Source organism: Hevea brasiliensis, chromosome 1 (genome assembly GCF_030052815.1).
Source record: "Hevea brasiliensis isolate MT/VB/25A 57/8 chromosome 1, ASM3005281v1, whole genome shotgun sequence".
Taxonomy (NCBI): domain Eukaryota; kingdom Viridiplantae; phylum Streptophyta; class Magnoliopsida; order Malpighiales; family Euphorbiaceae; genus Hevea; species Hevea brasiliensis.
In genome coordinates, this window is record NC_079493.1 from 587,799 (window position 1) to 612,960 (window position 25,162).

Genomic DNA, 25,162 nt, shown 5'->3' on the forward strand with positions numbered 1-25,162 from the left:
CCACAACATTTCACTGGCTTTAGGTAGCACTACTACATCTGTAATCTTTATGTTCTGGTCCCATTGCAACAGCTCCCAATAGATATTACCCCCCACAAGCACTACTCAAATATTAGTAAAACAAAAGCAGAATTTTTCACCAACCAATGGATATGAAAGCCCCTGTAATAATATTGGTTCTTGCTGTAGCATTTGAATACAAGAGTTTGGACCAAGGTTTAATTCTTATTCACGTATAAAGAAAGCAGTCATAATTTTCAAGTAGTAGATGTTAGCTTCAAACTTTGGAAGAGTCATTTGAAAAATTAGAAAACCAGTCGGAGACCGACAATTGCTATATCTTTCATCACCAAGTTTTAGTTTCATTCTTAAATCTATACGGTCTAAGGTTCGTTTAATACTATTGTTTGAATTGCTACCTATTCATCTTACCAGTATTCTTTCTGAGATTGGATCTGCTTGATTGAGTAGCCTTGCTTTTACTAGGCCTTGCATGAACGCCAACCCTTAGACCACTGACAAAGCCATCATCAGATTTCAAGATAAATGCACTGACCTAGTCCTTTGGCAATTAACTTCTCATCAGAGACGGTACAACTGCAATTTTCTCATCATATGGCAGCATTTGTTCCACCACAGAATCTCTCTCTCTTAGCGTCCTTAAATGTCTTAATATTTTGAGATTCCTAATTCTAGTACTAAAAGAACTATTTATTGCACTATAAATACCCATCATCTATCAGACACTGCACTTACGGAATTCATCTCAGATAATACCTCTTGTGATTTCAAAAAAAGTATGAGGACATCCCCAAAAGCCACTGCTAAATGCAGAAATTGAAAAAAAAAAAAATTAAATAAAGTCACACATAGTTCTAACAGAACAAAACAATACCGTGTCAACGCATGGTAAAATCTTGTTTATTGCGAAGTCCAGGGTTGATAGTAAAAACCAACAGATGCCTCTTTAGTCTTCACACTCAAGCAAATTGACCTCAGTCTTGGATCTCTTCAGTCTTCTTCCCACGGGAATTTAGATACCATCCTAGAGCACCAAAAACTGTAATTGTACCAGCTACAACTGCATAGTTCCGGTATTTATCGCTTGATACTTTTTCAGCAGATGCTCCTGATGTTGAAGACTCTGAAGCACTTGGTTTGAACTCAGTTGGTGATCCTGCTGAGGCTGAGGTAGTTTTCTCTTCTGGTTTAGGGCCCTGCTAAAGGAACATGAGAGCTTCAGGGCACTGAAACAATTCTGTCACTCCAACCCCACAGTGACAGAGAACCCATATCACTATTTCCTAAAACAGAAAAGAGCATTCTGAACATAAAAAATAATAATAAAAAAAGAAACTCCCCCACTGCCATCTCATGGAGGAATATATGCATCTGATATATTTCCTAAAATCACTGTAAGTAGAACGTTGGATGACTTTAAAGACAACCTGGAAACTCTTTTGTAAGGAAATGGGAGTAGCAGCATGTTTATATCTGTTTGTAGTAGTCTTACTTTTCTAATGATAGGTGACATCATATGTTCAAGCAATATCCTAAAAATATTAAATAATACCAGAAGGTGAACTACCTAAAAAGATATGCAATGAAAAATGTCTGATGATCAAAAAGCTAGTATCTTCCAAAAGTTGTCCTTAACAAGGCAAGCAGAACATATTAAACCGATGTTCATACCTTTCGTGCAAGCTTCTCCAATTTCTCTTGCTCAGTTTTCTGCAACATCAAAACAATTAGCATTCAACACACGACTATGAGATAATGAAGCAGAAGCAAATTAAAACTCACAAAGTAGCGAACTGCTAGCTAATTTTCAGTTCCTTTGAGTAAAAGGAACTCTACATATTAAATCAATCTAGGCTGGCTAGCAATTTATTGAAGATTTCAAGAACAGGAAAAACAACAATACTGACTGGTAACTGGATTACTTTGATTTACATGAAATTCGTTAGATTATAACTCTTTCTGTGCCTAAGCATTTTTTGGGGAGTATAACATACAAAAGCATATTCTCAAATGTTCCATTTTCCACACTGATATTTCTAACAGTGAGTTTCTGTGCGTTGCCACCTTAGGTATGGGTGCCAACAGCTCTTCTTGAATTCAATAACATGCAAATTTGACAACTTTAAGGTTAAACATCAATTGCTGTCTATAATAATACTCACTCAATGATAATACTAGTCAAATTCTTTGATTTTGCCCATTAACCAATTGATACATGCCGATACTACAGAAAGTAAAATAAAAATTTAAAGATAAAAAACTTATAATATTTTACTCATATAGTGGGTCTTGACATTTGCAAAAATGAACCCAGCACTTAATAAATTCACCTTGCAATAAGAAATGGCGAAAAATATACAAGTAAATTACTAATTTCGGAGTTAGGGTGTAATTTCTGTAAACCAAGGTAAATTGTTTATCCACAAAGCTCACTACAGCTTAATTTGCAAACTTTTTGATGAACAGTTTCTGTTTCAGATTTAATCCAAAAGTTTAAAAAGGCCTTTAGACAGTGTTATTAAAGGCGTGAGAGGCGCCCAGGCGAGGCGCTAGGCTAGGCGAGGCGAGGCGCCCCTCTGCCGCCTCGACTGGGTCGCCTCTCTTGGCACCAGAAGAGTCGACGCCTCAGGTTGGCGAGGCGAGGCACGAGGCAGGCGAGAGGCGTCGCCTCTTTCAAGCGCAGAAGAACCCCCTTTTTTTTTTAAATAAAAAATATAAAACCCTAAAGATTTACCTGTTGCCGACAAAAAAGAAAATAGAGCTGCATCAACTCCAGGAGCTGCGTCGAGTCTGTCCAGTCCAGGTATGTCTCTCTCTCTTTCTCTCTCATCTTCTTCTTCCTCCTCTCTGTTTCTGTTATTTTCTTCCTACTCTGTTATCTTCTTCCTCCTCTCCCACTCTTTTCTTTGGAACGCAGCAGCACTGCAGCAGTTTTCTTTTTTTTCTTCTTTCCTTTTCCTTCTTCTTCTCCTCCTCCTCCCTGGTTGGCTTCTTCCTCCTCTGTTTGCCCTGTTATGCTGTCGGTACTCAGTTACAGACTTGCAGCAGTTTTGCTTTTTTTTTTTTTCCTTTCCTTCTCTTGGTTTGGTACTTTGGTTGTTTGGGTTTTATTAATTAGTTAATTATTTGCTATTAATTTAATTGTTTTACCTTTAATTTTTATTAATTATTTAAATTTTATGGATATTATTGAATTAATTATTTTACTTGTTAATTAGTTGATTATTTAACATGGGTATTGTTAAATTAATTATTTTACTTATTGATTGGTTGATTATTTAATATAGGTATTGTTAATTTAATGGTAATTAATTTATCTTTTACTTTTTATTTTTGTTAGTTTAATTAGTTTTACTTTTTATCTTGTTAATTAGACATTAGTTCTCATTAGTTATTTATTTTACATAGTAATTATTATTTTATTGTTAATTTGATAATTTAACTTTTTGTTCTTATTAATTAATTAATATAAGTATTGTTAATTTATTTGTAATTAGTTTACTTTTTAATTGTTATTCTTTTTAATTTAATTAGTTTTGCTTTTTATCTTATTAATTAGTTATTTATTTTATATAGGAATTATTAATTTACTGTTATTTATCATCTATTTAAAAGTATGAATTTTTATTTTATAATTACACACTCACATATATATAATTTAGGCAATTAAGGTTATGGCGCCTTGCTTCAAAAAGGCCCTCGCCTCGCCTCTCGCCTCTCGCCTAAGGCCATAGGGCACTCTATCGCCTTAGTGTCGCCTTTCGCCTTAATAACACTGCCTTTAGATCATTAAACACAGCAAAGGCACTATTTGTTTGTAAGCAGTAATCTAGATTTTTCCTGGAATATATAACTTACCAGGACCCTCAACTTGTAAAAAAAAATATCCAAAACAACACCAACTCGTTAGATTGATATCCCACATCCCAATCTATTTACAAATGCTCTACCAGTAGTAAGAAGTAAAACCCATCTTAAGTTCTATGATATCAGTATAAAATCCCTCCTCTACCCAGAGTTCACATTTCAATAATTCCATGCATAATGGAAAAATGAAAAATCAGAAACAAGCACACCCTCATATTATGAAAAAAGAGAAGGGGGCAGGGGGAGCATGACTGAATATATAAAGGAGATTACCTTGATGTAAACATTCTCCGCAGCCTTTTCCTCCTCGCTAAGTATTTTGCCACCACTTGAGAACCTTCGAGATACATATCTAGCAGCCAACCTTGTTGCCATGGTTAATGGTTATTAGACCTGTAAACCAAAAGAAAACTGTAAGTTATATAATGCCGCAATTATAATTACTTTGCACAAAATTTAATCTCTAGTATTATTCTTCTACAATTCCACTGAAAATCTTGACTCTAATTTCACAAATTTGTAAGACATCTGAAATAAAATAAAACACATATTTTTCCAGTTCATACATCCACACACAAAACACATCAATGATTAAAGGTTGCCAAAAACTATAACCTAACTTCATTTCTTTTATCCTCTTCTTCAACCATCCACACTAGCAAAGTATGGACTAAATCAGCTACTCTCAAACACATATCAAATACAATCACAGATAATTTTTTAACTTGCAGCAAGCTACACATTTAAATTCAGTATAAAGCCACCTAACTAAAATTGCCCACAAATTGGGAATAGTTCCCATTTAGCTTCCCTTTGTAGATGTCAACACCAGTTATTTCACTACACTATAAGTAACAAAGAGAGCCTGAAGAATAAACTATCAACTTCATGAATATAAATTAGCAAATTACAAAGAAAAATTAAAGAGTCAACACAACAAAACACAAAATCATAAATTGGCTACAAATTTCAAGTGAAAATCGAATAGATATCAATGTCAAATGTAAGGTTAGGGTTCCGATTGAAATCGCTTACCGAGAGCACGCAGTTATGGGAAAGAGAGAGAGAGAGAGAGAGAGAGAGAGAGAGAGTGTCAGGGCTTTTTAGAGAGGATGGGAACACGCAAGACATTTTAGATTTTTAATGGGCCCTTGTGGGGCCCATTAGAGGTGAATGAATATACAGACCGTTCGATCGACAACACTGGACCGGCAGTGATCTAGATTTCTGTAGAATCGGATTGCATGATAACTAATTGCTCTGCCTTTCTGGACTTCTGAGCTTCCGAGCCCAATGCACAAGCCCAAGTTCTCACCCATAAGCCCTACCGTCCTCCCCTCTGCATCTTCTTCTTCCCCTCTCCAAACCCTAAACTCACTCTTCTCCTTTTGCGGCGGCCGCAGCTTCATTTTGACGGTTGAACCTCTGCGATCCTTTCGAGAAAATGGTAAGCCAGTGGCTTCTTCTTTTCCAGTTTGTTTTTCCGAGAAAAAGAAAAAGAGATCACAAGTGCTGTTTTTCTTCTTTCAGGCACCCAAGAAGGATAAGGCTCCACCTCCGTCTTCTAAGCCAGCCAAATCTGGTGGAGGGAAGCAGAAGAAGAAGGTATTATGTCTAATATTTATCTTCTTTTCCGTTTATAGATGTAGGTTGCGTTAGTTTGTGAACTCGGGAATTAGCTTTGTTTGGTTTGGTGTGTAGAAATGGAGCAAGGGTAAGCAAAAGGAGAAGGTGAACAACATGGTTTTGTTCGATCAAGCCTCCTATGACAAGCTTCTTTCTGAGGTTCCCAAGTACAAGCTTGTCACTCCTTCAATCTTGTCTGACAGATTGAGGGTACGATCTGAACTTAACACAGCTTATTTGGATACTCTTTATTTAATCTTCTAGTACGAGCATATAAGATTTTTTTTTTCATGTTTAAGCTATGATTCTAGCATATTTGACGTTTAAGTATACTGTTCAATGCATGGATCATATAGAAGATTATTTTTAAAGCTCGCGCTGTATACCCAATTATTAGTTACTAAGTTGGGTTACAACTTTGCTATGGCCTTAAACTTTATTTTTATCTCATAATGATATTGTTGAATCATTTAAAATTGTGTATTATTGATTAGTGCGGTGTTTCACAAACTTCTTGCAAACATTGCAGAATGGCATAATAGAATTATGGGATGTTTTGTTCTGTTATCATCTAGAATTTATATTGTTAGGTTTTCACAAACTTCTTGCAAACATCGCAGAATGGCATAATAGAATTATGGGATTTTTTTTCTGTTATCATCTAGAATTTATGTTGTTAGGTTTTTACTTTTTACTTATTTTGTTAAAATTGTGTTTAAAACATATCTTAAGATGCTGTTTTATTGTGGGCTATGATCTTGATCAATAATTGTGTTTTAACTTCAGCTTTATGTGATCCTGTTTTGCTGCATGTGACATGATTTAATCACACCCAACAGACACAAAGTATATACGTATCAAAAGAAAAAAGAAAATAGAGACTGGGGATATAGAAATTGTGATGGATGTGTCTATGATTATTTATGGGAGGCAGATACAGATACAAATCAATCAAAGAATAGGTGAGCTGGGATTAATGTTTATTTTTAGCTAACTAATTTCTGTAATTAGCTAACTAATTTTTTAGTTTGTTATTTCAGCTAGTTAGGCATTCGAAGAGATCCATCAATAAACTTCACTTTATTCTTAGATTGCAGAGCCATTGTCATAGCTCTTGCCTAGGAATGGTAATTAGATCCATTGAGAACTGGAGAAACAAGAACTAATGTAGGATTCTCATTTGGATGAAGAAAATACAGATATGAAGGATTAGACAAATGATCAGGATTTTGATTTGCCATAGACTTAATACTATTTGATTTGCCATAGACTTAATACTAAGAAGATTCAATTAGGAATTTGTTGGGGGGAAAAAAAACTCAGAAAAGACTAGAGCAGTGAGTAGTGCTCTGATACCATGACAAGAATTGGAGAAGGAAATGAACTTGTATTTCTTATTGAACTATCTACTGAGTTTTATACAGAGCTAAAGATAATTCTAGAATCAGCTGAAAAAGACTAGAAACAGCTAAGAAAAGTTAGTTACAACAGAATACAATGCATGCCTAACTAGCTGAAATAACAAACTAAAAATTAATTAGCTAATTACAGAAATTAGTTAGCTAAAAATAAAAATTAATCCTAGCTCAGCTATTCTTTGATTGATCTGTATCTGTATCTGCCTCCCGTAATAATGATGAAGTTAATTCTTCCATATATGCCTCCTTTTGTGGGTAACATGCTCATTGTTCTAGTTGTGATGCCCTTTTGTCTTGGAATGTGAATGATTTGTCCTCTTTTTTTTTATTTTTTTTATGCCTATGAATATTATAATTGTTGTCATTTAACTGTCTTGAGTTGGGTTGATTAAGTATTTTATGTTTACATAGTGCATGTGAAGAGAACATAAGTGATCAATTCTTAATTGTTTGTTGTTCATCATTTTTATTAACTAATTTGATTTTGTTATATTGAGAATGTTAATTGTTGAGGAAACGATAGGTTTAATATCACAAATGGTCATTGAACTTTTCATAAATTTCAACTAATTTTAAATTCAAGAAAATAGAGCTGGGATTAATATTTGCGAAATGCAAAATAGGAGTGTAGGTGCGATGTGTACACAGTGCGATGTATACACATAAATATAAATTACAGTGCTTGTGTTTCTTCTGGTTTTGATGCCACATTTTGACCTATTTTCTAGTTTGATGATATATGTGCTATATTTGTAGTCATTGACGATGAATCACATTTTCATGGTATTTTTCTTTTCTGTGATGACTATTTGCTGACTGAGTTGTTTACATTTTCCTCAGATCAATGGATCTCTGGCACGTCGGGCCATCAAGGATTTGATGGCAAGAGGAGCTATCAGGATGATTTCTGCTCATGCTAGCCAGCAGATTTACACAAGAGCCACCAACACCTAGGAGAAAATGAATTAGTCTGCATTTTGTTTTTAACTCAATAGGATGTTTCTCATTTTCCGAGATGCCAACTTTATCTTTGCCTTTTCATTTTCTTTACTTGTGACCTTTAAAGATTGTTTACGCCTTTACAGTCAGTGATGCTCTGTTTTTTGGCTACCAATCGAACTGGATACAATAATGAGAACGAGTCATTTTGGCTTCTTACCCGGGTTCCTTCCTTCACTGGAGCAGACAATAGTGATGCTTTTTAATGGGTGACAGCTTAATTTGAACTAGCCTTAATATAATTAACTTAATTTGAGCCAGTGTTAATATTATTTTATACCAAGTTGATTCATGTGAGTTTCACCTGTATTAGAATGTAGACTGATGATTGCTTGTACAATTTGATATTTTCCAATTTATATATCATGGAATAGTGTTGGACCATGTGGGGCAGCTCACTTTATGCGAGTAGAAGCGGTAACGGTTTGTATCTGTGCTTTGAATCGGCGATTGGTGTAGAAATAGAATTGATTCCAAATTGAATTTAGTAAGAATTAATATAAAATTCCTTTCAAAAAAAATAGAATTTATAAAGTTATAAATAATGTACTTTAATTATGAGTATTTTGAGATAGAAAATGGTTATTTTAAATTTTTAATACTTTTTTAAAATAAATACTTTAAAAAGTACGTTTTTAAATGTTAAATGGAATTTGTTTATGTTAAATTGAAAGTGAAATAAAATAAAATTAATTAAAAGAAATTAATGTTGAAACGACTATAAATATCTTTAGTGGGAAGGTATTGTTTATTTTAAATAATTTTATTGTTTATGAACATTATATAAAGCCAGCAAAAACACATATGCCACGTAGGCTTGTTTTATCCGACATGGCATAACTCAACTGGTTCTTCCCACGTAGATCCTCCAGCTCTTTCCAAGCCACCCTACGAATCAATATTTCCCCCTTCTACAATCTCCGTTTGTTTCCCGAGAAACTGAAAGAAAAAGAAAAGGGGAAAAATTTATCGAAAGCACCATGGCGGTTCGTGCCACCGTTTCCCGATTCCCAATGGACCAAGATGCGCAGGAATCTTCGGGCCTCCCCTGGGGAGTCACTGTGACTCCATTCGCTACCAAGGACGAGAACGGCCAGCCCCCAGCTTACGGATCGGACGGTCATTTACTGCCTCGATGTGAGAATTGTTACGCCTACTTCAACACCTACTGCGAGCTTGACCAGTGGGCCTGGAGCTGCGCTCTCTGTGGAACCCTCAATGGGCTCTCCTCTCGTTCCATTGCTCGTTACTCGCATCCTCAGTCTTGTGCCGAGATGATGTCCTCGTTTATCGATCTTGAGTTGCCTAGTAAGTGATTCTAAAGCTCTGCGTTCGGTATTTTGTGCTGATGCCGGAAAAGTCTTAAGAGAAAATGAGCGATTTTTTCTTCAGTGTTCCAAAATGTTGTATTAGGATTAATGGATTGTTCTCCCAATTATTGAATGATACTGAATTTTGATTTCCTTCTCTCTATATTTTCTAAGGACCAAAAGATACCATTATTTATGTATTTTTTAATTTTTAAATTTTAAACTTAATATGACCAAGCTGAGGTTTTGCTTTTGTGTATAGTTGAGGACTCAGAGGAAGAAATGATGCAACCTAGTCCAGTCTATGTTGCGGCTGTTGATTTGTCGTGTAAGATTTCTTGGTTGACTAAGTTAAATTATAGTGTGTTCAACTTATAGCTCAGTTTAATGGTAGTTTGCTAATCTTGCAATTTGTTCTATTAAGTTATTCGAATGAATCAGAAGAATTATTCATGACAATGGTGATTGATTAGACTCTAGACGGATAATTTTTTTGAATAATTTGAATGAACATTAATAAATTAATGCAATTATTCTCAGTTTAACATAATCTTGGGCCCTGGGAGCGGTTTATTTGGTTCTTGTTGTATTGAATCTTGCCTTTCTGTGTTTTAATCTTTACTAAAATGGTGAAATGAGGAGAAAATTTTAATCTAAGTATTGCTGGAGTAGTGTTATATTTGAAATTCATAGGATGGAATTAAAAAATGTAGGCTTCTACAAGTTGGTTTAAGAATTGAGGTATAACTTTTTATATTTTGATTTGAACATGTAGGACAAGTATTGCCTGCTTGGAAGTAACATGTGCTTTCACTTATTTTAAAATAGTTGAAGATGTTTATGCTATGAAAAAAATAACTGAAATTCTTGTGGTTTTTATATTTTCTGTTTTTGTGTAAGCCTCTGGAGCCTATGATATTTTTGTTGTTTGCATTTCCGAAGAGAGCAACACTTCATGAGCCCTTCTGGATTTATTTGCAGCTTCAGAAGAATTTTTGGAGCTTACTAAAAGTGCGCTGCAAGCGGCTTTGGAAGGTCTAGAATTCTCCTTTAATTTAATATTTATAGTCCAAAACGATTCATTAGTTTTTTTGTGAGGACAGGGCCTATGACTTCTGATGTCAACTTTTCTTTTCACCTATGTTGCAGCTCTTGCTCCTGGTGCTTTGTTTGGGATTGCAACCTTCAGCCACAAAATAGGGTTGTATGATGTTCAAGGGCCTATTCCAGTTGTAAAGAACGTGTTTGTTCCTCCTGATGCTGAGGGCACCTTACCAATTGAGCTTGAAGATGTCATGCCTTTGTTACAATTCTTGGCCCCGGTATGTTAGTCATGTGGTTATTTTAGGGATTTATTTATTGTTTGATTGCTTTTAATAAAACTAAATAGCAAATACAATCAAATTGATGTCCTTTCGTATGCATAGCTGAGTTGGGTCGTAATGTTTTGTCGTCATTGGTCTATTGGAAAGTTGTTTGTTCTTGTTCAAAACTTGAAAATCACATATGCTTTGTCATTAAATATTTGCTCCATTGTAAGTGCAGTGCTTCTGTTACAGGTGGATACTTGTAAGGACCGTATTACAGCTGCACTGGACACACTTAGGCCAACAACTTCATGGGAGAGAACCACAGGTGCAGGTCAAGGACTAGATGGTGTTTTGATGGGTGGACGAGGTTTTGGTGTAGCAATGGAAGCCCTCTTTAAGTACCTTGGATCAGAGTACGGAAACATATTTGCTTTAGGTCTGTGATGCAGTTTAAAGCTCATATTTGCACTTGCTTAGAGTTAAAATAACTAAAGGCCAATTGTTTTCTCATTTCTTTAGAAAGTTTCTATGTATTTGTAGATGTGACACATGTTGCTGCCTGATTGAAAATGATTGCAGCTAGAGTGTTTGCCTTCATATCTGGTCCTCCTGATTATGGAGCTGGGCAGTTAGACACAAGGAGATATGGTGAACAATATGCTAGTAAGGGTGAGGATGCAGACAGGGCTTTACTTCCTGAACAAACACCATTTTACAAAGATCTGGTATTCTAGCGTAACTTTTATTTATTAACCCTGATCTCAAAGTTTTGAGAGATGTGTGCAATAACATATGTTTTACAGGCTGCTGTGGCTGTTCAAGCAGGTGTTTGTGTGGACATTTTTGCTGTTACAAATGAGTACACGGATCTAGCATCCCTTAAGTTTCTTAGCATTGAAAGTGGAGGCTTACTGTTTCTGTATTCAAACACTGATGATTCAACACTTCCTCAGGATATGTGAGTATCTAATGCACTAGTAATTAGTGCTCAACATGTCATTTATATTTTATCACATTAACAAAAGAGGCATTATGATTTATATTGTAAAAAAATTTAATGAAAGACTATCTTTATAATCCATAGAGTATACAATTATGTTTTTTACTAATAAAAACATATAGCTGTTCTCTATAAAGGAAATATGAGGCCATTTGAAAAACGACTAATTATTAGATACACCGGGAGCACTAATAAATAGTGCTCCCTCTCTCACAGAAAAGTGGGCTATTCTTATAATATAGAGAGCGGGTCCCACATGATTGTGAGAGATGGTGCATGTGCACCGGGTGCACCTAATAATTTCTCTTGAAAAATATGATATTATGATCAATTTTAGTGGGTCTATTGTTCAGGTGTAATTTTGTGCATTGTACTTCTGCAGCTATCGGATGTTAAGTGGACCATATGCTTTTGGTTGTATACTTCGATTGAGGACATCTTCTGAATTTAAGCCTGGTCATTCTGTAAGGAGCTTTCATTTTGTTTAATATTTCAATGAGTTGTACCAAATTTGTGACCTGCTTAAACTGTTTGTTGCAGTATGGTCATTTCTTCCCAGATCCACAGTATGAAAATGTTCAGCACATTGTTTGTTGTGATTCTTATGCTACATACGCCTATGACTTTGATTTTGCGAGTACAGATGGCTTTTCCAGGTATATGTGCTTCTCTAATATCCAATATGCTATGATCCTTGGTTAGCTAAAAGTTATTTGACATTTGATAAAGTTCATATTGAGCACGTGAAACTGAAATATTTTTTATCATACTAGGACAAGTGTGTAATGCATGTGCAGTAGCAAAATGTTACTGTATTTTCAATGCTTTTTACTGCAAGAATATGGTAGATTCCTGTTATGACATCTTTTGAATCTACAATTTCAGACCACCTTGTTTACCCTTCTCTTCTTAGATCTCAAACATGCAATAGTGCCATTTTATCTGTAGAAATAAGCTAAGCATCCTTGTCGGTAACAATTGAAATGGATTGGACCATACACCAAATATTACTGGCAGCAAATTTGAATTTCATTTGGTGTGTATATTTCAAAGTTAATAATTTGTTTTGTTTTAACCATGTTACAATACAAATTGTATTTGATTTTTCTGTTGATAGGCTCACAAATTAACTGTCAAATGCATATTGCATCATTGAGTGCGCGACTTGGTTCTTTTGCCATTTCTGTGGCCAATAAAAACTCCATAAATGGATGTACAGCCACTTGTTTGCTAGGAAACAGCCAAGAATTTCTGTATGTGTGACTATGAGGAGAAAAATTGTTCATTGGTTTACATGTAGTTCATAAGATTCTCAAATTGCATGGTGTATTATGGCACACCAATATGCACATTTGCACACACATTTTCCCATTAGGTAAATTTTGGGAAAAATGATAGATTATTATTATTATTATTATTATTATTATTATTATTATTATTATTATTATTATTATTTTATTGGCTGTAATTTGGGATCGAAGGTTCCACATTATGAGTTAATCTAAATGCAGAAATGTAAATGATAAGATTACAGGCATCATCCCTTAATGGATGGCTAATTTCGTATCAATAATGTGATATCTTCTCAATCGTTCATACTGATGATCTTTTAGTTCTGTAGACTTGGGTTGTGTTTACATATGATCTCTTTCTCTCTCCCCATGTTACCTTTCTTTTGTAACACACAGATAATAATTGCTCTCTGCAATATAATGAAGTTGTTTGAGCTTCTTTTGAACACAAGTTTCAAACAGTAACTCAGAGGTTGTGTTTCATTCTTTTGCAGATATGCTTCAGAACAGCCTGTGCTTCAGATTGCATTTCAGTACACAGTTGTTGTGCCTCCTGAGGAGCTTTCAAGTTCAGGATTGGTTTCTGCAAGTGGGTATGACTTAATTGATACATTAACCGGTCATCTTGCTTGATATGAATGATCTTGAATGGCATGCAAATTTGATATATATGTTATGTTGGATAGGCGTGTTGGTACTTGGTGGGGGGGGTTACTTCTCTCGAGCTTTCTAGATGGTTCATGCAACTTACATTTTCTCATTGCTACTTGATTGCTCTTCATTGATTCTGAGCTAATCTTTAATTGCTGTATATTTATGCAGAGGGATGCATTCCCTTAAACGGCGATTGAGGATCCGAACTTTGCAATTTAGTGCTGCTCGAAATATTCACGAACTCTATGACAATGTTGATCCTGAAGCTGTTTTATCAGTTCTTGTTCACAAGGTGTCATCTCTTCTCTCCACTGAACAATAATCTAATCTTTTAATAAGTAAAAACAGCAAAGTGTGTCAGTATTAGTGATCCAGGGGCATATTCATTAAGCAAATAGCCCAATCCCGGCTTCTAATAAAATAAAGAGCTTTTTGACCTTTGTAAACTTAAGTTATTAAATGGTATAGTACACAGTTGGAAAATGTTTTGCTAAGTTCTTAGATGTTTTGGAACATAGTTTCCTCTTTCCTACTTTCAGTTTGCATGAACTTAACTTGCTTGTTGTAAAGTAAGAGGCTTGTAAAAATGCATTCACTTGTAAAATAAGCTGTTCTCCCACTGAAGGCATGTGAGAACCAACTGAAGCGGATGTAAATAATCTCAATCCTGTTTGGAAATCACACTTACGAGGTTTTTAAATCAACTCTTGTCTGACTAATTCTTGTTCGAGTGATAAATGTTCCAATTCTGTTGACATTCTTGTAGTAATGGGGATTATTGTTTAGAATGGCAGATATTTGCTTGGCCTTTTCACATGACATGCCTATAACAAGAATAAGTTTGGTCCCTATAAACAAGTGTGAAACCAATTTATTTTGGATTCTTAAGCCAAAAATATTCACATCAACCTAAGGTTTGGATATGGTTATTACAGGTGATTTACGTCTTAAATGATTTGTTAGCTGGTTTGTTGACTATAATGATAATCAAGGCAAATGCAAAGAATTGTTTCTAATTATTAAACATTATTGAAACTCATTGTGCATTGGTTATAAATCTTTTTCACTTTGTAGGTTATATTAGCCTCTCTGGAGCAAGGGGTTCGAGAGGGCAGGATGTTGCTTCATGATTGGCTTGTAATCCTCACAGCCCAATATAATGATGCTTATAAACTGGTTCAGTTTAAGAATGGAAGTTCAGTAACTGGTCAGGTTGATGTTGCATTCTCACAATGCCCACAACTGCAGCCCTTACCCCGTCTAGTTTTTGCTTTGCTTCGAAATCCTCTTCTTCGCTTCCATGAAGAAGGTGTTCACCCTGACTACCGGATCTACCTGCAATGCCTTTTCAGGTATATGATGTTCCATTCAATGTTGTAACAATCACTACTTTAACTGAAAGAAAGAATCGATTTGCAATATTCGAACTGAGAATGGAAATGATCAATAAGCTTGGAAGAAATTTGAAACTGAGGACCAGTATGTTAGGGTTAAGGAACCCTAACAGAGAATTATAAGAGAAGTAGAGAAAATTAGAGAAGAGAGAGAGAGAATAGAGAGATAGTTGAGAGAAAATTGAGAATTATTATTTTTGTGGTAATTCTTGAATTTCTCTACAGATTAGCTTGTTGAGAATTTATATCTCAACTCAGTAACTACTTTCTCTAAAGTCAAACATAGCAGTTACCAATTCTGTTACAGAATCAGTTATACACTCTAGCTCCTTTCTCGCCAATATTCCCCTTCCTATTACTATTATACTTTCTTCTATAGTATGTAACAATACCCCTTCCTTCAGCACTTTCTTGTCCCTAAGAAAGTGGCTGTTCTGGAAATTGAGCAGTGATAAAACTTCTATCCTCCCAAGTGGCATCCTCTTCAGGCAATTGAAACCACTTGATAAGTCCTTGTTCCACCTTCTGATCTCCCCTGGAAACCACTCTGGTCTGTAATACCTTCTCAGGAAAAACTACAAACTGATCTTCTTGCAGAATAGGCAATTCAGAAATTGAAGTGATCCCCTCACCAATCCTTCTTTTCAATATTGAAACATGAAAAACGGGATGAATTGTAGAAGAAGATGGCAATTGTAACTTGTAAGCCACCTTGCCCATTCTAGCAATTACTTGAAATGGCCCATAAAACTTAGCAGATAATTTCAAATTCTGCCTCAGTGCCACTGAGGTTTGCCTATAAGGTTGCAATCTCAGATATACCCAATTTCCAACAGAAAATTCCCTTTCAGGTCGGCCCTTGTCAGCTTGCTGCTTCATCCTATTCTGAGCCCGTTGCAAATTGGCCTGGAGAAGAGAACTAAGCTACTGTCTGTCATGGATGAAGGTATCTACAACTCCTACCTTCACACCATCAAAAGGAAACATAGGCAAGAATTGAGGGGCATACCCATATAGAGCCTCAAAAGGTGACATTCTGATGGCACTATGGAATGAAGAATTATACCACCACTCTGCTAGGGATAACCAGTTCACCCATGTTGCAGGTTTCAAGTGAACCATACATCTTAAATAGGCTTCAATACACTGATTCACCCTTTCAGTTTGACCATCTGATTGAGGGTGATAGGCTGAACTCATAGCCAATTTAACCCCCAAACACTTGAATAATTCCTGCCAGAATAGACTTGTGAAGACTTTATCTCTGTCTGAAGTAATTACTTGAGGAACCCCATGAAGTTTAAAGACAGTATCCAGAAAAACATGAGCTACTGATGCTGCTGTATAAGGATGGGACAGAGAGATAAAGTGTGCCACCTTTGTTAATCTACAAACTACTACCAGAATAGTGTCTTTTCCTCTTGACTTTGGGAGACCCTCAATAAAATCCATAGAAATTTCTTGCCAAGCTTGGGAAGGAATAGGAAGAGGCTGTAACTTCCCTGGATAAGGGCATGTTTCACCCTTACATTTTGTACATACATCACAAGACTTTACCCATTCCATCACTTCTTTCAACATACCAGGCCAAAAGAAATACCTCTTCAGTCTCAAATAAGTGACATTAACCCCTGAATGGCATCCCACAGCAGAATTGTGATAAGTTTGCAATAAGGTATGCTTCAAAGTTGTAGAATTCCCTACATATAGCCTATGGTTGTAATATAGGACACCATTCTTCAACTGATAACCTGCAACAGCATTATGGTCCAAAGAGAGCTTCTGAATTAACTCTCTAACTTTATCATCCCCTTCATAACTTTCCACCAATTGCTGCATCCAAGCAGGAACTACCACAGATTGAATAACACAAGAATGAAAGTCTGCAGGCCTCCTTGACAATGCATCTGCCACTTTATTTTCAATTCCCTTCCTATACAGTATCTTATAGTTCAACCCCAACAATTTAGAAATACCCTTCTGCTGCAAATTAGTATGTAACCTCTGCTCAAGTAAGTATTTTATACTTTCATGATCAGTTTTAATAAAGAACTGACCCTGTTCTAGGTAATGCCTCCATTTACTTACTGCAAAAGTGATAGCTAGCAATTTCTTCTCATACACAGATAAAGCCTCACTCTTAGGCCCAAAAGCCTTAGAAATGAAGGCAATAGGATTCCCTTGCTGTTGCAACACTGCTCCCATTCCCCTATTACTAGCATCTGTCTCAATTACAAATGGCTTAGAAAAATCAGCGAGCTAAAGCTGAGTCAGACATTAATTCCCTAAGCTTCTCAAAAGCCTTTTGAGCAATAGCATTCCAGTGAAATGAATCCTTCTTTAATAGATCAGTTAGAGGCTGACAAATAACCCCATAATTTTTGATAAATTTCCTATAATAGCCTGTAAGTCCCAAAAACTCCTGAGATCCTTGACTGAATTAGGAACAGGCCAGTTTACCATAGCAGCAATCTTTTTTGGATCAGTAGCAACCCTCTGTCTTGAGATGATATGCCCAAGATATTCAATTTCAGTTTGCCCAAAGAAACATTTAGATTGTTTAGCAAAAAGATGTTGGGCCTGCAGCACCTCAAACACTTGTCCCAAATGCTCCAAATGACTCTCCATATCCCTACTATAAACCAAGATATCATCAAAAAATACCAGTACAAATTTCCTTAAGAAAGGTTGGAAAATGTGATTCATTAAGGCCTGAAATGTAGCAGGGGCATTAGTGAGCCCAAAAGGCATCACTTTAAATTCAAAATGCCCATGGTGTGTCCTAAAAGCAGTCTTAGGAATATCATCCACCTTCATCCTTATTTGATGGTAACCAGCCCTCAAATCTATCTTAGAAAAGATCACAGCCCCATGCAATTCATCTAGCAAATCATCAATAATAGGGATTGGAAACTTATCCTTAACTGTCAAGTCATTAAGTCTCCTATAGTCAACACAAAATCTCCATGTCTCATCTTTCTTCTTCACTAAAAGAACAGGAGAAGAATAGGGGCTAGTGCTAGGTTGAATGATGGAAGAGGAGAGCATATCTTTTATCAATGTTTCAATCTCTGGCTTCTGGTAATGGGGGTATCTGTAAGGCCTAATATTAACAGGCTGAGCATCATGCTTTAGAGGAATAGCATGATTGTGACTTCTAAAAGGTGGTAACCCTTGAGGCTCTTCAAAAATGCTGCTATATTTCTGGAGTAATTGTTGCAGTCTCTCATCATACCCAAAATTGGAAGTAGCTGATAGCAAGGAGTGATCAGAATGCATAACACAAAACAAAGGAGTCTGAAAATCCTTACCATCTTTCCTCAATATATTGGCAGAATACTAAAGCCCAGACTGCAGCTTACCCTCTCCAATGCCATGCAAAACTATTGATCTTCCTTCCACAGTAATAGTAATTGTTGATGCCTCAAAGTCAAATAGTATTGGATTATGCTTCTTTAACCAATCCACTCCTAATATCATATCAAAACCCCCTAATTCCAGAATTTTCAAATCAAAATTAAACTCATTATTGTCCATTTTCCATTTAAATTGCTGACATTGTAAATCACACCCTAACTTTCTCCCATCTGCCACTGTAATAGCAGTGTGTGGTGTTGAAACCAACTCCAATTTCAATTCTTTAGCTATTCTTTTGTCAAGGAAACTGGTGGTACTACCACTGTCAATTAATATCACCAATTGCCTGTTTTTATGAAGCCCCAACATCCTTATTGTATCAATGCCATGGCTACCTTCCAGTGCATGAACTAACAGAGTGTCGTCTTCCATATTTTCCCTTTCCTCCATCTCCATTCCTGCTTCAAACCACTCCTCTTCACCTCCATCATCATCCTTCTCCACAGAACAAATTGCATTTAATGATTTCTGCTTACATTGATGCCCTGGAAAATACTTGTCCCCACATCTGTAACATGGTTTAGGCTGATTCTTAACAGGATTTGAAAAAGAATTTGTTGGTTTATATACTGAAGATAAAGTAGAAACAGGTAGTGGATTGGGTGAGTTGGTACTGGACTGAGTTTTAATTGTTGTAGGGTTGGATTTGTCAAAATTTGGTGGTCTTGGAGGGTTTTGATAGGTCTGATGTGGCTTGGCATACTGGTTTGGGTAATTAGTCTGATATGGAGTTAAAGGGGCAGTAGATTGGCTTCTAAAAGGTTTGGAAAAATTGCTTGTATTCTTAGGCTTTTTACTGACTTCCAACACTTGTTCTTGAAGCCTAGCTACTTCTATAGCCTGAGATAAGGAAACAGGCTTCATCATTCTAACAACCAACCTAATTTCATCCTTTAAACCCCCCATAAAAGCAGACAGAAAATAAGATTCACCTAATTCAGGCATTAATCTCTCAATTCTTATTCTTAATTCCTCAAATTCATCTTGATATTCCTCTAAAGATCCCTCCTGCCTCAGTTTCATAAAACCCTCTACTAAATCCTCTAGCCCTTCATCCCCAAATCTGCTGCAAATTCCTTTCTCAAATTCTTCCCAAGAATGTACTCCACCCCTATTCCAATTATGGAACCATGCATCAGCCCTATCCACCAAAAACAAGCTCGCTATTGGTACCTTTTGATCAATAGGAACCTTATAGATCTCAAAATATTTTTCACACCTTCTCAGCCAAGCCCTAGGTTCTTTCCCATCAAAAGTAACTAACTCTATTTTGGGTAAAATCTGTGGCATACCTTCCATAAAAGAAAATTTTCCAAGGTTATTAGGGTTACCTATATTCTGTAAATTCTGGATCCTTGTAGGGTTAGGTAATAAACCCATCCCATTTCCCAAAACTGACTGAAATCCAACGTTTTCAGATCTACTTCCACCTTCCCCAGAATTACTAACTTCATTACTCCTTCCAGCACTCATGTAGGCTCGCAATTCCTCCAAGATAACATTCTGACCCTCAGTTTTCTTCATCATATCTTCTTTAAATTCCTTCAGATCTCCAGCAGTTCTTGAAGCCACTTCTTGCAGATTCCGAGAAACTTCTTGCAAATTCCTCACTTGTTCTTCCAGCTCAGCAATCTTCACCATCTCTGGACTCACTACAACTGATCTAGTCATATTTCTGACTTCCAGGAACCAATTACCCACTGATTCTTGGATCTGATAGCTCTGATACCAAATGTTAGGGTTAAGGAACCCTAACAGATAATTATAAGAGAAGTAGAGAAAATTAGAGAAGAGAGAGAGAGAGAATAGAGAGATAGTTGAGAGAAAATTGAGAATTATTATTTCTGTGGTAATTCTTGAATTTCTCTACAGATTAGCTTGTTGAGAATTTATATCTCAACTCAGTAACTACTTTCTCTAAAGTCAAACATAGCAGTTACCAATTCTGTTACAGAATCAGTTATACACTCTAGCTCCTTTCCCGCCAATATTCCCCTTCCTATTACTATTATACTTTCTTCTATAGTATGTAACACAGTATTCATTAGATAACCTCTTAGTCTCAGACTCTCAGTTGGTTGTCTACTTTAAAGCACGCTCCACCTTCTCTCCCACTTCCAAAGTAGGGCGTATAAAAACCAAAAGGAGAAGGCTGGAAGACTGGTGGTTCACATTGTTCATCCATAATATTCCACTTTAGTATATTATTATACTGGCACACTTATGGGTTATGGGGTATGAATTCTGTCCCCCCTCACATACTTTGGCAGATCACTGAAATATTTATCACTGAAATTATCGTATTAATATCTCACTGATAATTTATGTGATTCAATTATATTCAAATATTTTTTTTTTGCTTTACTTTACCCATTAGAGCATATGAAATTTCTGGCGTATATTCACCATTTTTTTTTTCTCAAGATTATGTATTTTGCAAATGTTACTTTTATTTCTTTACTGCTATTTTTTTGAAGATTATTGTCATACATATGTCAAAGCTTTATGATTTTTCAACCTTTGTTATTTGTTATTTAAATTTTATTTGCACTGTAAACCTTGAGATTAATTTTGCTTTACTTTTATGAGAAACTAACCGAGGAATTCATTCTAAAATTTTTGGTGCAGTGCGCTTGAACCAAGTTCCCTTCATCGTGCTGTGTATCCGGTACTAATGTCATATTCTACACCAGATAAACAAGCATATCCTCGCCACTCTTTGAGCCGTGCTGCTCTAATTACCAGTGGTAGTCCAATATTTTTCCTTGATGCATTTACAACTCTAATTGTGTTCTACTCATCCACAGCAGATCCTGTGCTTCCTTTTCCTCCACCCCAGGATTGTAAGCTGTTTTTATCATTTGTTGCTGCTTTCATGCAGAAGAAATGTGTTCTTGGAAAGTATGTGCTTTGCTTTGCTTTCTAAGACAATGTCTTACTTCCCAGGTTTGTTGAGAACTACAATAAACAAATTGAAGCAAGAGAGGAGTATAACTCCAAAATTGATTTTTATCCGGGGAGGGCAGGATGATGCCTCAGCATTTGAGAATTACCTCATTGAGGAACAGGATGTTGATGGCAATGGCTTCACAAGTGTCATGGGTTTTGTTTCTTTCCTTGAAGACATCACCCACAGTGTGTTGGAATATATGAAATGAAATACCAATAGCAGCCTAGTCATGCTCATTATGGAAATTCCCAATCTCACACATTCATCAGAGCAGCTGAAATAGATGAGAAATGAGCCAAATTTTGATACGGAGTACAGCATGTGTAGTTCAAAACTATTTTTGGCCAATTGAGATATGAAAGTTTTGTAGCATTATTGGAACCAAGTGGGAGTTTTCGAAACTAGTGTATCTTTTAATCAGTTGGAAATTCCCTTCCTTCACAAATTACATACAGATCATATTTAAGAACATAGATTATTCATTGTATATCAAGGTTGCAGGTGTTGGAAATTCACCTGTGCTTTCAGTTGCAACGACAATATGGGGGAATCAAATTGTGCTATGAGCTGCTCATCTATGGGTTTATTTTTTAGCTGTTACAGGGAATCAATTTGGTCGATTCCATTAGAAACAGTTGATATTTTTCTTTTTGACTTCCATTTTAAAATTGGCAATTGAATTTCTTGAGAAATGTGAGATGTTGAATGGCTATTTCTGACAAAAATGTTCTTTTGAGATCAAGAGAAAAAGCTGGATTGAGTTGTAATTGAATTTGCGGCGTATTATTCATTACGTAATATAATTTGTAGAATTCGCATGAATTAATAATTCAAATGAATTGATTATAAATATGATATGTTTTTTAAATATAATTTTAGATGTTATTAAAAAAATAATTTAAAATATTTTAATTGTTTTAGAGTTTTATAATTAAAAAAAAATATTGAATTTCATTTTAAATATTCTTGTAACACCTCAAAATTTTAAATTTTATGAGTATTATTGATATTTTAATTTTATTTAAATTTTAAGAAATTATTTGAGATTTTTCGGATTTTAAAAATCGGGTTCGATTTTTCGAAAAAATAAACTTTGATGATTTTTAAAAATTTATTTAAAGACCACGTGGCAAAACTAAAAATATATTTGGAGACAAAATATATTTGGAGTCTATAAATTTTTCTGAGTTTTCTAGAATTTTTTCGAAATTTTTGGACCTCGTTTTCGGTCCCAAGGCAGAGTAAAAATTTAAAATTTTGTATCTTAAATCGAATCAGCCGAATCGAATCGGACTGGATCGATCGAATCGGACCGGTCTTCTTCTTTTTCTTACTCCTCCCCGCGCGCGTCCCGACCTCCCTCCCCTTCTCTCCCGTTTTCTCTCTCCTCCCTCCTCCCCTTGCCGCGCCGCCGCCTCCCCTGCCACCCTACCTCACCGGTATCCATCCCCAGCCGTCCCAGCCCACCGGCCACCGCCTGGAATGCCGGAAAACGGCGCCCGAAGCGACGCGACGCACAAGCGCGCCGCTTCTTCTTCTCGGCCGAAATCTGGCCTATCCGGCCACTAATCGGACCGGGTCTTGTGTCTAAATCCATCTACTCGTCGAGAGCTTTCCATAGACACTAAGAACACAGAAATCCATTGAGCGGTTTGTCCAATTTTTGCCTGGGAAGTTTTAGCCCATTTTAAATTTTGGACTAGATTTCTCGCAAACCGTGAACCCCACAAGAAAACCGAGAGTACCAGAGCGCTCCACTCATCGAGACCTTCGCGGCGACATAAATTTTGAATTTTTCCGACACTGTTTTTCAGTGGGTCCCACGGAACTTCGCAGTGTTTTTCCGAGCATTAAATGAGCTTAGAAAATTCCGTAAAATTTATGTACTAACCCCCGTGTTGTGGGCTTCATGTAGGTATCCTCAATTCGCGGAAATTCAACAGTTGTCCGGGTCTGTGAATTTCCGGCCAGACAGACCCGCCACCGAAAAAGTCTCCGAACTGGATCGAGGTTTTGGCTACCCCACCATTGTCAGACATCCCGAGCGCGTTCCCAAAGTCGGAATCGGCAAAGGTAAACCCGAACCTTGCTTTTTCGTAATTTTCTAGTGCTTAAATAGGATTAAAAATCCATAAAATATTCTTGGTAGCTCAGAAAATTATGATTCTTTTTGCAATAGCCTAGTAATATTGCTAAGGACCGCGGGGCAAAGTTTTAGAATTTTTAGAACTTGTTTGGGTAGTTTTTGCAAAAATCATCAATTATAAGGACTAAATTGAAATTTTACATATTGTGATGGATGACTAAGTTGATGGGCCCAGGAGGGGCTGTGTGATGTGATTGAATTGTGGATATATGAGTTGCGAAATATAGAAGTGTGTTTTGAGCCCTTTTACAGGTTTGGTAGGTCCTAGGTATAGGGAAGACTCTACCGGATTTTCGATACGACTTAGGACGTATTTGGTCTTTTCTTGATTTGTATTGAGTCAATTATATTAAATAATTATAATGTAATTGTCAGGTGAGCCGGGACAGCCTTCTTCCTCCGCCCAGTCGCCACAGTGACCGTTGTCAAGTCTGTGAGTAAAATATTAATTTTAATTGTAATTTCGATATTATTATATGTTCAATCATGCCAATGCATCACTTATATGTATATATCTATGTAGTTAAAATTTAGGCACGATTTATGTTGCATTCATAACTGTTAAAGTGCCATGGATGCTGTTGTGATAATTTGGGGCAGTGTGCGTGCGTTAGCGTGCGTGCGTTAGCGTGCGTATGATGTGGTGTAGACTATGGATAGGACGGGTAGACATGGCTTGAGATTTTCACTAGGACCCGGTCCTTCAGGGTAGTCACGGCTTGAGTTCTTCGCTGGGACCCCGATTTGGTTTATTAAGCGAAAATCCGGCTCGAGTTCTTCGCTGGCAGTAGGTTGGATTTAAGAGAGCTGTATAGGGGATCAGCTCCCATATATTATGATTGATATTATTGGGTGTGTGAGTGTTCCAAATTATCTTTTTGCTGTTATGATGTGAATTATTGCTGATGTTGCATTTCACTCCACAGGGTGCATTAGTTTTAGATAGTTATAGATATTATGGTTAAAATTGATATTTTACTCTCTGAGTCGAACGCTCACTCCTGTTCAATATTTTTCTAGACCACAGGAGGATATTTTTGAGGTTAACCTGCTTTCTCCCTCGCAGGTTATTTATTCATGCTTGTGTAATTCTATAAATTTCTAGAATTTCCGCATGTGTTATAAATGTTTATTTGATATGGGTTTGTAAACTAAATTATTATTTTGGACCTGTAAACTTAATATTCTATGCATGTTTGATGGATTGGATGAGGGAGCTGAGCTCCCATTTATTTTTATGCTGATGAGTATGTAGAGGGTGAGCTGAGCTCCCCAATTGAGTATTTATTGTGTTTACAGGTCGGGTGAGTTAAAAACTCCCCGTTGAAAGGTCCATTTTATGGCCGGACTTTGTCCGGTTGATTTCTTGAAATTGGGCCCAAATGGGCCTTAGAGTTGGGTTAAGTGAATAGTTAGGCTTACTACGGGCCTCGGGGGCTTTAGGCTGGTTCAGGTCCTAGTGCCGGTCCGGCCCATAAGTTAGGTCGTGACAACCCTTTAGTAATATATTTAAAGAGGTAATTTTTACATAACAGTTTTAATGATAATGTTAAACAAATTCTTATTTTTCTTATTGAGCTTATTCTTATATTTACTCTATTGAATTCAATTTAGTGAAATTAAAAGTCTTTCTTTTACCCTAAATCAGGTTAGCAACTTAGTATGATTTTGTTAAATAACGTGCTTGTGTGTCCTTAACTCTTTCCGTTTGGATTGAAGGAAAATAGCAGAGGGAAGAAAATAATAAAGGAAAAAAAA

General features: G+C 36.2%; 3 protein-coding genes across 4 annotated transcripts; 2 read left to right on the forward strand and 1 right to left on the reverse strand.

Moving 5' to 3' along the window:
- Positions 1 to 752: 752 nt before the first annotated feature.
- LOC110669199 (uncharacterized protein At2g27730, mitochondrial) lies at positions 753 to 5,070 on the reverse strand. Of its 2 annotated transcripts, none has more exons than XM_021830717.2 (4): positions 4,924 to 5,070; positions 4,162 to 4,281; positions 1,693 to 1,731; positions 753 to 1,220 (listed from the first exon to the last, which is right to left on the reverse strand). In XM_021830717.2, exons 2-4 carry the CDS (start codon positions 4,261 to 4,263, stop codon positions 996 to 998), a joined length of 366 nt encoding a protein of 121 aa, XP_021686409.2. In that variant the 5' UTR covers positions 4,264 to 4,281; positions 4,924 to 5,070; the 3' UTR covers positions 753 to 995. The 2 variants fall into 2 exon arrangements, with proteins under 2 accessions (XP_021686409.2, XP_021686410.2); XM_021830718.2 differs by having other exon boundaries at positions 753 to 1,217; positions 4,924 to 5,061.
- A 119-nt stretch (positions 5,071 to 5,189) lies between these two features.
- LOC110669200 (40S ribosomal protein S25) lies at positions 5,190 to 8,228 on the forward strand. Its single transcript, XM_021830719.2, has 4 exons — positions 5,190 to 5,335; positions 5,419 to 5,493; positions 5,590 to 5,724; positions 7,773 to 8,228. Exons 1-4 carry the CDS (start codon positions 5,333 to 5,335, stop codon positions 7,884 to 7,886), a joined length of 327 nt encoding a protein of 108 aa, XP_021686411.2. The 5' UTR covers positions 5,190 to 5,332; the 3' UTR covers positions 7,887 to 8,228.
- Positions 8,229 to 8,704: 476 nt separating this feature from the next.
- LOC110669197 (protein transport protein SEC23 D) lies at positions 8,705 to 21,798 on the forward strand. Its single transcript, XM_058130151.1, has 14 exons — positions 8,705 to 9,239; positions 9,504 to 9,569; positions 10,223 to 10,276; positions 10,391 to 10,563; positions 10,801 to 10,987; positions 11,131 to 11,276; positions 11,355 to 11,509; positions 11,934 to 12,015; positions 12,092 to 12,207; positions 13,338 to 13,436; positions 13,666 to 13,789; positions 14,572 to 14,849; positions 20,937 to 21,151; positions 21,255 to 21,798. Exons 1-14 carry the CDS (start codon positions 8,912 to 8,914, stop codon positions 21,464 to 21,466), a joined length of 2,235 nt encoding a protein of 744 aa, XP_057986134.1. The 5' UTR covers positions 8,705 to 8,911; the 3' UTR covers positions 21,467 to 21,798.
- The last annotated feature ends 3,364 nt before the right edge of the window (positions 21,799 to 25,162 follow it).